The sequence below is a fragment of the Scyliorhinus canicula genome, chromosome 14, assembly GCF_902713615.1.
Source record: "Scyliorhinus canicula chromosome 14, sScyCan1.1, whole genome shotgun sequence".
In the NCBI taxonomy this organism is placed as follows: domain Eukaryota; kingdom Metazoa; phylum Chordata; class Chondrichthyes; order Carcharhiniformes; family Scyliorhinidae; genus Scyliorhinus; species Scyliorhinus canicula.
In genome coordinates this window covers 116493547-116509085 of record NC_052159.1, presented here as the reverse complement: position 1 = coordinate 116509085, position 15539 = coordinate 116493547, and the positions used below count along the sequence as shown (strand labels likewise).

The window sequence follows — 15539 nt, the reverse complement described above, 5'->3', positions numbered from 1 at the left end:
CTCTGCGCTGCCTTGCTACTCGGCCTGGACTTCCAGTGCAATCTCCAGAGCCTAACCCTGAAATTTGACGGGCCCTTACCACCCCTTACTGTTTGCGGCCTCTCGACCCTTAAGGTCGACCTGCTTTCCCTTTTTGCAAACCTAACCCCAGATTGCAAACCCGTCGCCCCCTGGTGCAGATGTTACAGTGCCCAGGACAGGACCTTTATCTGGTCTGAGGTCCAGCGACTGCTGCGGGAAGGTATTATCGAAGCCAGCAACAGCCCCTGGAGAGCCCAAGTGGTAGTGGGGAAAACCGGGGAGAAAAACAGGATGGTCGTTGACTAGTCAGACCATCAACTGGTACACGCAGCTCGACGCGTACCCCCTCCCACGCATATCTGATATGGTCAATCAGATTGCACAATACCGGGTCTTCTCGACTGTGGACCTGAAATCTGCCTACACCAACTTCCCATCAGTAATGCGGACCGTCCATACGCTGCATTTGAAGCAGACGGCTGCCTTTACCATTTCCTTAGGGTTTTTTCGGCGTTACCAACGGGGTCTCGGTCTTCCAATGGGAGATGGACCCAATGGATGACCGGTACAGACTGCGGGACACTTTCCCGTTCCTAGACAACGTCACCATTTGAGGCCACAACCAGCAGGATCACAACGCTAACCTTTCCAAATTCCTCCACATCGCCACTCTCCTCAACCTCACTTACAACAAGGAGAAGTGTGTGTTCAGCACGAACCGATTAACCATCCTCGGCTATGTGGTTCAGAACAGAGTTCTGGGCCCGACCCTAATTGCATGCGTCCCCTCATGGAACTCCCCCTCCCCCACCGCCCCAAGGCCCTCAAACGATGCCTGGGGTACTTCTCGTACTACGCCCAGTGGGTCCCAAACTGTGCGGACATGGCTCGCCCACTCATTCAATCCACCGCTTTCCCACTCACGGCCGAGGCTCATCAGGCCTTCGACCGTATCAAGGCCAACATCGCCAAGGCCGCGATGCACGTGGTCGACGAGACGCTCCCCTTCCAAATAGAGAGCGATGCATCAGAAGTCGCTCTGGCCACCACCCTCAACCAGGCAGGCAGGCCCGTGGCATTCTTTTCCCGCACCCTCCATGCCTCCGAAATTCGGCACTCCTCCGTCGAAGAGGAGGCCCAAGCAATCGTTGAAGCTGTGCGACATTGGAGACATTACCTGGCCGGCAGGAGATACACTTTCCTCACTGACCAACGGTCGGTTGCCTTCATGTTCAACAACACACAGCGGGGAAAGATCAAAAACGATGAAATCTTGAGGTGGAGGATCGAGCTCTCCATCTACAATTATGAGATTTGTATCGCCCCGGTAAGCTCAATGAGCCCCCGATGCCCTATCCCGAGGTATATGTGCCAGCGCACAAGTGGACCGACTCAGGACCCTGCACGACAATCTCTGTCACGAAGGTGTCACAAATTTTTACCACTTCATTAAGGCCCGCAATCTGCCCTACTCCATCGAGGAAGTCAGGGCTATCACCAGAGACTACCAGGTATGCGCGGAGTGTAAACCGCCAGACCATGTGCGCCTGGTGAAGGCCTCCCGCCCCTTTGAACGCCTCAGCGTGGACTTCAAAGGGCCCCTCCCCTCCACCGACCGAAACACGTACTTCCTCAGTGTGGTCGACGAATATTCCCGATTCCCCTTCGCCGTCCCATGCCCCGATCTGAGGTCTGCCACCGTCATCAAAGCCCTCAACACCATCTTCGCTCGTTCGGTTTCCCCACCTAAGTCCACAGCGACCGGGGATCCTCATTTACGAGCAATGCGCTGCACCAGTTCCTGCTCAACAGGGGCATTGCCTCGAGCAGGACGACCAGCTACATCCCCAGGGGCTACGAGTAGGTGGAGCGGGAGAATGGGACGGTCTAGAGGGCTGTCCAGCTGGCTGTACGGTCCAGAAATCCCCCGGCCTCCCGCTGGCAGAAGTTCCTCCCCGATTCACCGCTCCATTCGGTCGCTCCTGTGCACTGTGACTAACGAAACCCCTCATGAACGTCTCTTTGCCTTCACCAGGAAGTCTACCTCCGGGGTTTCGCTCCCAACGAGGCTGGCAGCTCCAGAACCCATTCTCCACGTAAACACGTGCGAATCCACAAGGCGGACCCGTTGATTGAGAGGGTACAGCTACTCTACGCCAACCCGCAGTAAACGTACGTAGCGTACCCTGACGGCCGCCAAGACACAGTCTCCCTCAGCGACCTGGCACCAGCTGGTCCCCCCCCCCCCCGCTCCGATGCCACACTCCCTTCCCCCGGCTCACACCACCGCAGCCCCCGTTCCAGGACAATCCGTCCTCCCCTTGCTCGCACCCTGGCATGAAGAGGATTGCAACATGCTACCGGAGTCCCCGAAGACCAAGCCGATGCCGGAGTCGCCACCAGCATTGGACCGCCTAAATTTGTAACATTGTCTGTGATTTTTAAAAGCAATTTGTATGTATATAGTTCTCCACCACCCCCGCTGGACTCATTTTTAACACGGGGTAGATCGCTCCCTGCTGGCTCCGCCCAGTAGGCAGAGTATAAATGTGTGCTCTCCCTACAGCAGCCATTTCATCAACTGCTGTAGGAAGCCACCCATCTCTGTGTAATGAAGCCTTGATTACATTCTACTCTCGTCTCGTCATAATTGATAGTGCATCAATGGAGCCCCAAGATCCAGTAAGCTTTGCTGACTACTCTTTCAGTAGGTCCTGCCATCTTCAAAGATTGCTAAACATAAAATCCCAGGTCCCTATGTCAATGCACACTCTTCGTACCTTCTACTCACTGAAATGTTTCTTAACTAAGAAAACTGGGTCTCCTTCATCAACTGAATCTGTATTTTAATGGTAAACTTAGTGTACATAGACAGATGGCAGAAGGCATTACGTTGTCTGAGAAACAGTGACAAACTGTGTTCTGGCTAAGGATATTGATATAAGGATATTGATATTTCCAGTTTGTGCCGAAAGTAGCATATAGGTTTAGCGCAATGGGAACTTTTTCTTTCATCGAGATTGCAATGTTTGTTCCGCTTCTTTACTGTAGATCTTGTTCAAGGAACTGACTTTTGAGAGATTATCTTTCTTTGTGATTACTATCGACTTTGGCTATTAGCGTATTCTAAACTTGTCTGACTTAAATTCTCAGATATTCCGACAAACTCTGAGTGTCGAGTTAATCTATGGACATGATCGAAAAGCCTCACCACGCCTGACTCGGTACGACGCTCGGGACATCTCACAAGATCAGATGTCGTGATCTGGATCTCACCCTCACTGGGTAGGATCCAGTTATGCATATTTAAGTAAGTAGTTAATGTTATGTTTCTTGAAAGAATGCTCGAAGTCGTTCAGAAGTTGAAGGATGGTTTATTGTGCTGCACAATAAATTACTTCGTTGGCTTTTACTTACAGAATTGCACTTGTGAATATACTGCTTTCCTATGCTCTGCAACTAGGCCTAAAGACTTGCAGCCCTGAGCTCAACTTCCGGCCTGTCCTGCTTCCTTGACTCTCCAGTCCAAGTGGCCGAGGGCGGGCCTTCGGCGTCACTCTTATATGTCCCCGTGCTGCCCCCTGGTGGTACTTCCATTTCCCATCAGCCCCTTCTGTACACACTCAGGCGAGGATCACTACAGTTAATTTCACTTAAATATACTTGCGCCGAGTATCCTAAGGCAAGGGTTGAATGGCCGCACCTGGTGGTTCTCACAGTGGCACCGTTTAGCACTGGTTTCCATAAAGATGCACTTGGCGTAACGGCACTTGTGGGCAGGCTGTGGCCAGGTCTTCAGAGGCCCCCGGTAGTCGGGCTCTGGGCATAGTAGTACCCGGGCATCCCAAAGGCAACCTGGCACCTTGGCACTGCCACGCTGGCACCCAGGTGACACCATCTACATTTTAAAAAATGGTGTCCTGATCTCTCTCTGCACCGAGATGCTCCGGCCAGTAGAGATCCTCAGTACAGGAAGCAGGACTAAGTGCGGCCTCATTGGGGAGTTCCATACCGAGGCCCCGAATCACACCAGAGTCCCGGTAGATAGCATGGTGTTTCTCAGTGCTGCGAGCGCCGGGAAACACGCGGCTAAATGCGCTCGTCCCGGGGCCCTGTTCCAATTCGGTTAAATTGCATGAATCTTTTGGAGTTGTAGCTACGATTTCAGTTGCTGGTATTGGAAAGTCATCATCTGTTCCCCTATTGTCAAAATTGCACCTTCACAGCCTACAACTGAGACTTTGTATGGCAAATGTGGCAGTGCATCTTTTGAACTATAATGTTCAATATTGTAATCATACTGTGATGACATACAGTCCACCATTGCCTTCTTGATGGTGCCATTGCTGGTTTTGCAGATACTGGTCCCAGAATAGCCACTAGATTTGTTACTATTATGACGTTTCTTTCCAACTAAAACTGGTGAAACTTTTTGATTCCAAAAATTCTTCCAATTGTTTCCTTTTATATCTGTGAGTAGTTTTATTCACTCTTGTTAAATATACTATGTGCTTCTCTTGACCATAATCCTCATGACTGATCACTGCTCCAAATCCATAGTTTGAAGAATCGTATGCTAACTTCAGTTGGACGTATGTTGTAATGAATGAGCAGCGTATCAGTGGTCAAGCCTCTCTTATATATAAAAGCATCATGTGTTTCAGACCATTTTTATCTCACAACAATATGAAACAACATGAAGTTTTTCTTCAACAATGCATGTGGCAGAGCTAAAGTCAGAAATCATGAGTAATATTGGAGCAGGCCGAGAAATAAAATCTAAGCTCAAACACAACTTTTGGCTTTGGGGAATTAACTATAGTCTCTACCTTCTCTTTCATTGGCTGTAGCACTTTTATTGATTTTCAGCCAATTACCTCCAATTGCATGAAAGCACAAAAGTTCCTTTGTTATTTCACATTGTAATCATTTAAATGTCTTTGTGCTTTATCCAATACTTGAGATTTTGTCCCTGCATTTAGGGGCCTCACGGTAGCATGGTGGTTAGCATCAATGCTTCACAGCTCCAGGGTCCCAGGTTCGATTCCCGGCTGGGTCACTGTCTGTGTGGAGTCTGCACGTCCTCCCCGTGTGTGCGTGGGTTTCCTCCGGGTGCTCCGGTTTCCTCCCACAGTCCAAAGATGTGCGGGTTAGGTGGATTGGCCATGCTAAATTGCCCGTAGTGTAAGGTTAATGGGGGGATTGTTGGGTTACGGGTATACGGGTTACGTGGGTTTAAGTAGGGTGATCATTGTTCGGCACAACATCGAGGGCCGAAGGGCCTGTTCTGTGCTGTACTGTTCTATGTTCTATGTTCTATTTGAGTCTTGATCAATGCATCATTCTGATTGCGCAAGCAATTGCGTCATCTTGACCAGTGTACTTTGAAAGATCTTTGGAGATGACTTCATGTCATAGAGTAACTTTGTGGAAGGAGAATAACCTTGTGTGTATTTATTGTAATACATAGGTTGAAGTACTATTGATTTACCTCAATATCGTGAGCTCTATCCTTGTGAAATGGCTGTTTTCCATTACTACTGGAATGAGTTCTCTTTCCTGCTTTGCCATTTGCTTGGCAAGCACTATGACCTATCTTTTGACAATTAAAACATTTGCATTTCTGTACTGACATGCCTTTGCCATGTGATGGCCAATACAGCAATAACAAATCACAAAACCGCAATCTTGTGACAAGGTCCTCCCGTTTTTGGTTTGGTGGAAGCCTTCCATGTGGACACAAGTTGCACAAGTTACTTGCACTGGATTGAATTCCCAAGCACTTTTTAATGCCATCTCCATGATAAAGAAATCTTGTATGCTCGCTCAAATATAAGATTTTGTGTGTTCGGTAACTTTGATTGGATTCTTTCAACAACCAATCCACATGCAAATATGTCTTGCAATGCACAGTCTAAGAATCTGCCAAAGTTGCAAAGCAATGATAAATTCTTCAATGCCACATATGAAAATAGGGGAGCCATTGGGGAGAACATTAAAGCATTGGAGAAATACTTTTGTACATTTTACTGAGGCATGCAAAGATTGTTTTCATTCTTGAGTGTGGCTCTGATTTACTTCAATTGTGCCCATAATGGGTTGTCTATACAGAAGCAATTTTCTGAAAAGTTTGATGAAATCAATATTCTGGATATGTGTCTTAGATAAAACAAGCACATTTTGCACATTTCTTCAAGTTTTGACTGGAGATTAAATTTCTCCTTCACACAAAAATAGGTGTGTTTTGTTGAAGTGATAGCCAAACCAAATAGTGATAAATTCCACATTCTCAGCTGACATCTTTCATTTTCAACACATTTATCATTAAAGAGGCTACTCATATTTAGATTTAACAAATAAACTAAAGCTGTGTTCCTGAAACTACTACAGTACTTAGCATTGCATCTGTTGTCAATCATGGAAGATAACCGCAGCTGAAAAAAAGCTCTTGGCTCAATTATTTCGGGACAAAATTGGGAATTTTAATACCGGATTGAGAACGTTAGCATCTTTAATTCTTCGTGGGTGGTACAGTAGCACACTGGTTAGCACTGTTGCTTCATAACTCCAGGTTCTCGGCTTGGGTCACTGTCTGTGCGGAGTCTGCACGTTCTCCCCATGTCTGCGTAGGTTTCCTCCGGGTGCTCTGGTTTCCTCCCATAGTTCAAAGATATGCAGTTTAGGTGGATTGGCCATGCTAAATTGCCCTCAAGTGTCTAAAAATAGATTAGCTGGGATTACTGGTTACGTGTATATGGTGGACGCATGGACTTAAGTGGGGTGCTCTTGCCAAGGGCCGATGAAGACTCGATGGGCTGAATGGCCTCCTTTTGCACTGTAAATCCTATGATTGTATGATTCTATGTACTCATCAATTATTTCACTGTTTATCTGGTTTATCATTCCAAATCTGTACCTTTCTGCTGCCTCTAGTGATTGAGGGTTGAAATGTTCCTCGCTTGGTGGCCATTGTTTTGAATGGCACATTGGGAGAAGGAAGGTTTGTTAGTTGTGAGTGAATCACTATGAGAAAAAATGCTTCCTTGTATTTAAAAATTATGCCTTATTCGGAGTGCGCACTTCTTCACTTTCACCTTTGAGTTTTGAAATATTATTAGTTCTGTAAAATATGTCCATTCTTTCAATTTATGAACTCAAGCTCTCGCATATGTTCCTTGCTTTCTGGTGTACCCTGTGGTACAACCATGTTTTCTCATCTTGAATGTAACCCTGACCCAATAAACCTTTGCTGTGGGTCTCCATAACATTGATACATGATGAAATTTTTTAACCATTCACCCCGCTGACGACCCTCTCACCACAGGTCCCCCAGTGGCAGAGGGTGCAAACAACGGGAAACCCGTTGATAGTGACGGGAAAATGGCGGGCTCCCTCCACCACTGCAAAACACGCAACGGGGAGGGGAGGGGTGATCTTGTCCATTGAGTCTAAGTCGGCCTAGGTAGAACAAACACACCCAAAATCAATTCAGTCGGTAGGTGAATTAGATGGACACTCAGACCCTGCAGCAGTTCATTCGACTGGGTGGAGCATCACAATGTCAGGAATAATGAATCTCAACACAATACAGTTGGAATTTCCACCATCTGAGCAGATAGGTCACTGGAACCAAGTAATCTTGTTCATCAATAGACACCCCCCCCTGCATTTCCTGCCTGTATCATCAGCAAAATCTATTACATATTGGGAGGCATTTACAAAGAAAGACAAACACCAAGATAATAATGATGTTATTAATTGTGCATGCTCAGAACATACAAATACATCACAGTAATGAATGTATAACTCTTAATTATGAGCACTTTGAAATGTTTCTGCTGAAGGTATAATTATTTCTTTCAATAAATTATTTGAATTCTTTAACTTATTGTTCAGAGATGTTTTAAAATTCAAGTTAATTCAAAAATACACTTGAACCTTGTGAACCACCAAATTGACAGATAAACATTGCCACTGGATAGCACTGAATTAAAAAGCACAAAGGGGGGTGTTTTTCTCAAAATATGCTCAGCTCAGATTACCAAATATAACTTTGTGAAAAGTGGCAATAGCTATTACTCTGGGATGCAATAAATAATAACGGCTGATATAAGCTTTCTGAAGTGCTGTTCTAGTTACATAGAACATAGACATAGAACGATACAGCGCAGTACAGGCCCTTCGGCCCTCGATGTTGCACCGACATGGAAAAAAACTAAAGGCCATCGAACCTACACTATGCCCTTATCATCCATATGCTTATCCAATAAACTTTTAAATGCCCTCAATGTTGGCGAGTTCACTACTATTGCAGGTAGGGCATTCCACGGCCTCACCACTCTTTGCGTAAAAAACCCACCTCTGACCTCTGTCCTATATCTATTACCCCTCAATTTAAGGCTATGTCCCCTCGTGCTAGCCACCTCCATCCGCGGGAGAAGGCTCTCGCTGTCCACCCTATCTAACCCTCTGATCATTTTGTATGCCTCTATTAAGTCACCTCTTAACCTTCTTCTCTCTAACGAAAACAACCTCAAGTCCATCAGCCTTTCCTCATAAGATTTTCCCTCCATACCAGGCAACATCCTGGTAAATCTCCTCTGCACCCGTTCCAAGGCTTCCACGTCCTTCCTATAATGGGGCAACCAGAACTGTACGCAATACTCCAAATGCGGCCGTACTAGAGTTTTGTACAACTGCAACATGACCTCATGGCTCCGGAACTCAATCCCTCTACCAATAAAGGCCAACACACCATAGGCCTTCTTCACAACCCTATCAACCTGGGTGGCAACTTTCAGGGATCTATGTACATGGACACCGAGATCCCTCTGCTCATCCACACTACCAAGAATTTTACCATTAGCCAAATATTCCGCATTCCTGTTATTCTTTCCAAAGTGAATCACCTCACACTTTTCCACATTAAACTCCATTTGCCACCTCTCAGCCCAGCTCTGCAGCTTATCTATGTCACTCTGTAACCTGCAACATCCTTCCGCACTGTCTACAACTCCACCGACTTTAGTGTCGTCTGCAAATTTACTCACCCATCCTTCTGCGCCCTCCTCTAGGTCATTTATAAAAATGACAAACAGCAACGGCCCCAGAACAGATCCTTGTGGTACGCCACTCGTAACTGAACTCCATTCTGAACATTTCCCATCAACTACCACTCTCTGTCTTCTTTCAACTAGCCAATTTCTGATCCACATCTCTAAATCACCCTCAATCCCCAGCCTCCGTATTTTCTGCAATAGCCGACCGTGGGGAACCTTATCAAACGCTTTACTGAAATCCATATACACCACATCAACTGCTCTACCCTCGTCTACCTGTTCAGTCACCTTCTCAAAGAACTCGATAAGGTTTGTGAGGCATGACCTACCCTTCACAAAACCATGCTGACTATCCCTAATCATATTATTCCTATCTAGATGATTATAAATCGTATCTTTTATAATCCTCTCCAAGACTTTACCCACCACAGACGTTAGGCTCACCGGCCTATAGTTACCGGGGTTATCTCTACTCCCCTTCTTGAACAAAGGGACCACATTTGCTATCCTCCAGTCCTCTGGCACTATTCCTGTAGCCAATGATGACCTAAAAATCAAAGCCAAAGGCTCAGCAATCTCTTCCCTGGCTTCCCAGAGAATCCTAGGATAAATCCCATCCGGCCCCGGGGACTTATCTATTTTCACCTTGTCCAGAATTGCCAACACTTCTTCCCTACGCACCTCAATGCCATCTATTCTAATAGCCTGGGTCTCAGCATTCTCTTCTTGACAGCCTGCGGAAAGAAGTCTTTGAAAATGTCTTGAATACATATCAATGAAAAAATGTTTTTGGATACTTGTGGAACACTGTATGCAATCAGATCTAATTTTTAAATGTTAAGCAAAAGGTCAAGTCAATGATTGTGAATCAACTCAACAATTTAAAAAATGCAAGTTCTCAACAGCAAATAAGAAAAAAAGCTTAGTCGCTATCCTACAATCTTATATCGGTAGCAAAGAAGTAATGTGTTCTGCAGTGACTCTATTATAGTTTTATTATAATCTCTAGGTTTTGTAAACATGACTTAAACTGTTATCCAAAGAAAACAATTATACGTACCTGCTCAAGCTTGGATGTGCCATTCACTGTTAGGTTTTCGGAGTGGTTGTCTTGTGAATTTTGTTTGCACAAGCTCCCAGAGGCGTCTCTAAACATTGTATCTTTTTCCAACAGGCTATCTTGTTTTGCAATGGGAAGGGCGAGGGGGTTCCTGAGGGATTAAGATATATACATAACTTAGACCACTTTCGCCGAAAAAAGTTAGGAGTCAGGGGAATCTCAAATTCAAATCAAGGCAACTCTTCTGATTTAGGCACGATCAGCAGAACCTATGACCACACTTTGTATCTCAACAGATAATGGGTTGCAAAGTTTTACGGTCACCTTGATTTTGTATTCTATTTTATGCATGTCAAAGCCAGATGAAAATCAAAATAATACAAAGAGAATATTGATAAATTTCTGACTCATAGATTGCATAGAGAAAAGACATGATAGCAGTGTTAAGAAGCCTAATTTAGGCAACACATTTTATGGAGGGAGCAGGCTAACGAAAAGAAAATATTAATGATGTGTTGCAGAGAGTTGTGTGTAACTATGGGTGCTATTGGCCGATTCCCACACTGTACTCAGCAGCAAAATTGATCGAATAACAGACGGCTATAGAACTAATCCCATCAGTACAAAGACTCTTCATTCAGGTATGATGAATTTATCGACCTCCATATCCTATTAAAAGAGTGAGACATCAATATAGCAGTTTCTCCTTGGCCAATATCCATATTGCATCCTGAACACTAGAGCCAAATGTAATTCATTTCTAAGAATCGTAGAATCTCTACAGTGCGGAAGGAGGCAACTTGGCCCATCGGGTCTGTCCTTCTGAAAGGACACCCTACCGAGGCCCATTGCCCAGTCCTATCCCCATAGCCCTACCTAACCTACACTCAATTTGGCTCTGTTTCTTTACTTAGCTCTGGAGTCGCCAGGTATCGTTAAGATACCGCCACAAGTTCAAGGTGAAGTTCAAAGCAATAAAACCATACACCAATTAGTAAGTTCAAACAACTGAGTTTATTATAATACAATTACAATAACTACCCATGCACACGCTAAAAGGATTAAACTTATTCCTACCGCTAAATAAACTAATACTTATCTCAAAGGAACTGCCGGGTCAGGGAACAAGGCCTCTTGCTCCGCTCTGGTCTGCAGACTTCAGGTTGGTATAAGTTAAAAGTGGTCAGGAGTGGCTATCTCTGGTAGCGATCGTTGTGAGACACTTACTTGCTGGCGGCTGCTGTCCAAACTCTCTCCTCTCTCTCGTTCAAGGTCTTCTTGGCAAAAGCTGGTCGAGGTGCTGGTCCACGGAGGGGTGCTGGTCAAGGAGAGAGGAGGGCTGGACGAGAAGACTGAATCATGTGTGGGACCTGTCTTTTATAGGTCCCAGGGATCCGCGCCCCTTTGGGCGGACTCCCTTACCTGCTTGGAATCGATTGGGTCTCTTCCCAATCGATATGTTTGAATCCCCCCAATACTGAGGCTGTTCCTTAGCTACTGGGCGGGCTCTCAGGCTCTTTATTTTCGAATCCTGTTGGTGCCTGAGTGTCTGGTATCCTTTACAATGTTACAGTTGCTTCCCCATTTGTGTCCATTGTATCTGGAATCGTCCCATTAACATGCTAATTATCCCGGTGATTGTCTCATTAGTATGCGGAATGTTCGTTTTGGTGCTGTCTGCTTTCTTAGCAGACAGAATCCACACCTGCTAGGTGCAGCCTGCTGGCACTGCAAACATTGTCCATTTTATCCTATATGCTTTGTGTTCCTCCATTTTGTATTCAGGGAAATGGCCAACTTCGGTGGCTACACTAGCCTACTGAATTAACATTAGAATGAATGAATTATTGTGACATTTATCTTCCTAATCTTTGATGTATCACAAAACGGAGAAGTTAAACAGTTTTTTTCCCCATTTATTTTTCCTTCATTTTAGACTTCACTTAAAAACAGCCAAGGCAGCTAAATACCAAGTTGCGGATAGATCCACATGTGGATCTTAAGTTCATGGACAGAAAAAACTCTCTTCCATGAGTACTATAGAATTAAGTCTGGGGCAGTTTTGTTGGATGGGATGATAGAATAATGTCCTTCTGTTCTGGAAGTTCCCAAGTGGAGTTTAAAGATTTTATGGTATTAACTGAAGAAATATTCTAATAAACATTGTTTCCTGAACCAGTATTGCCAAAATTAATTATCATATTAATTGATCATACATCTCATTGCTTGATATCATTTACCTAACACTCCTGCTGCCTGGGATGAGGTGGTGGCAGCTGTCAGCTTGGGCAGTGTGACCAGGAGGACTGGCCTCAATTGCCGGGCAGCACGAGTGAGGAGACACTCAAAGCCCCACTACCTCCAGCTGCCCCCCCCCCCCCCCCCACGCCCCCGCAAGGGAACATCCACCAAACCTTCCTCCACTCCCTCCCCCTTCAACCCCCCCCAACCCTCACTTCACATCCCCCTACCACCCCACCCTGCCGCCCTCACCACCACTGTGAACCACATCTGCGGTGGACTAATGATGCCCTCTCAGTGTCTCCTTAGGAAAAGCTCTACCATAATCATTGGGAGAGCCTATACTGGCGGAGGGGTGCCGACTTAAGAATTTTCACCTCCTTCAAGGAGCGTGCCCTGACGGTGACTGGGGTGGGCATGGACAGATCAGTCACCCACACAGACGCCGCAGATGTGGGGAACCACCGGGCTCCCCCAAAGGATCTGTCAAACGTGAGTTGTTATTGGGGCAACACGGTAGCATGGTGGTGGGCAGCACGGTAGCATGGTGGTTAGCATAAATGCTTCACAGCTCCAGGGTCCCAGGTTCGATTCCCGGCTGGGTCACTGTCTGTGCGGAGTCTGCACGTCCTCCCCGTGTGTGCGTGGGTTTCCTCCGGGTGCTCCGGTTTCCTCCCACAGTCCAAAGCTGTGCGGGGTTAGGTGGATTGGCCATGATAAATTGCCCATAGTGTCCTAAAAAGTAAGGTGGTGGTGGTGGGGGGGTTGTTGGGTTACGGGTATAGGGTGGATTCGTGGGTTTGAGTAGGGTGATCATTGCTCGGCACAACATCGAGGGCCGAAGGGCCTGTTCTGTGCTGTACTGTTCTATATTGCCTTACTGACTGACTCATCCCTCCCATTGACCATAGGTCCATTTTCCTGCAGGTCCTCCAGCTGACGGCACCGGCCCATCCCGGGTGGCCATCTCTCCTTCCTCCCAGGAGACCACCTCGAAGGAGAGCTCCGAGGATGCAACTGTTACAGTTGCAGCACAGCTGTCATCCCCACCATTCACTTGCACAGATACACGCACCTCGGTGGGAAATGTTAGTGGACAGGCTATGGGGGCACAATCTGGTGGGCACCATACCATTGATGATGCACATCAGGTGGAGGCAGGAACCCGCAGGCGAGACAGCAGTCGGAGGGCTTCTGGATCCCAGGACCCAGCTGGGTCCCAGACTGATGCTGAGCCTGTGATGCAGAGGTAATCGGAGCTGATCGAGACAATAGGGGGCAGCCGGGACATTCAAAAGGAGATGTTAGTGTCACTCCAGCAGGTCCATTGCCAATTGGAGGAGTCCCAGAGGCTATGGGAGCAGGAGATGGCACCGGCAATGAATGGCACCGAGGCCAACACTGCTAGGGTGGAGACCGCAGTGGAGAGTCTGGTGCACAATATTGGCACCATGAGTGAATGTGTGCAAGGTGTCCCGCAGTCTGTGACGGCCATGGCTGAGGGTCTCGACAGAATGCCCGCCTCACTGGGGATGTCACCCAGTACCAGGCTGACCTTGATGAGGTTCTGCAGGACATGTCACACTCTCAGATGGGAATGGCCGAGGCACTGCGGAGATTGTCCCAGTCGCAGGTGGGCATCGCTGAAGTGCTGCAGTGTATGTGCCCAAACACAGAGGAGCAACGCCGAGGGCAGCGACACCATGGTATAGACCATGGGGAACAACCAGGGCTTGCAGAGATGATGCAGGAGCAGCCGGAGCTTGAGCCAGCTGCCCTCCATCCCAAGGCGAATCCCAGGGCCCTATGGGTACCGATTGGGAGGAGGGGACAGAGTGCCACCCGTATCCTTCCCATGGAGCTGGCGTCGGTGGCCACCAAGCCCCCACCGGTGCCTTTACCCATCTCCACAGGCTTCCTAATCTCCCCATGGTGCTCACCGATCCTCCGGCCATGGGCATGTCCCCAGAGCTGTGTCCCATCCCCTCGGTGTTCGGATGTTGCGTATGTGGTGTTGATTCCTGCATTATTCAAGCATAGTGTCCAGATATCAGTGTGTGTTTGGGATGCTAGGCAATGACCCCCACATGCTCCATGGCCCGCCCACCCACGGGGATCCACTTGTATTGTGTGAAGTGCTCAGTTAACTATGAATGCCAATTTCCTATGAGCAATCCCCCGCCCCAGCCGGGGGTTCCTCACGCCCCCACCAAACATTGGGGAGACAAGACCAGCGCCCATGGGCTCTTTGCCTGTGAGCAAAATGGCTACTCACCTCCTTGGCTCCCCACAGAAGTCCTTCTGCCAGGTTCATGCTTTTCAAAAGGAGTACTAATCGGCGAGCACGTCCTGGGGAGACCAGTAAATGATAGGAGGCCGTTGGATATGGGATGGCTCCCGCTAATTGTATAGAAATTGGGCTTGAGTGGCGATAATTGATTTCTCCTCATGCTATGGAGAGATCCCGATTTCGCCTACATTGCAATCACAAACTGTTTGGTGCCAGATGTGGATCTCATTTTTGACTTCTGCTATTCACCGGCCTCGTTTCACTTGAGTGAGAGTGTAACATGGCTGGAGAATCGCACCCATGTGTTGCTGCTAGGAATGAATTGCATGCAATTCACGTTCACATTGGGAGTGCTATTTGGTAAGTGAGTCAGGACATGCAAATTGGCCAGCACGATGCTGGAGCGAATCGAGATCAATTCCTGGCCCTGGGGTCACTCAAACCACCGGAGTAAGCACCGAGGAGCCTGGCAGTGGGAGCTGTTATAAGCACTCCACTTACATACACTCACTTCAGCCTTGAGATGATTCAGAGAAGACCTGTCCCCCGAGGCGGGAATCCAAGGCAGTCCTACAGCTCCATGTCAGGGTGGGCCGCAGACTCAAGCCTGCCCTCCTAACATCACCTGGGAGGTGGTGGCAAATGCGATCAGCGCTGTCAGCCTCACCAAGAGGAGACAGCTGGTGATCAGGAAGGCTTGCGGTCGGCTGGATAGATCGAGTTCCAGGACGAATAGGAGGCCGGCAGCGGCAGAGGTGTTAAGGGGGTTCATGGAGCAGATGGGAGGGGTAGACCCATGGAGATTTGGTAGGCCTAGGGCGAGGGAGTATTCTTTTTTCTCCCACGTCCACAGAGTGTACTCTAGGAT

The 15539-nt window shown here is 47.4% G+C and overlaps 1 protein-coding gene across 1 annotated transcript in view; it reads right to left on the bottom strand.

Moving 5' to 3' along the window:
* The window catches only part of myo16 (myosin XVI), a 650273-nt gene that overhangs the window by 350352 nt on the left and 284382 nt on the right, over window positions 1-15539 (bottom strand). Inside the window, 1 exon segment of the mRNA XM_038818242.1 lies at window positions 10141-10291. Coding sequence (XP_038674170.1) covers window positions 10141-10291 — 151 coding nt within the window.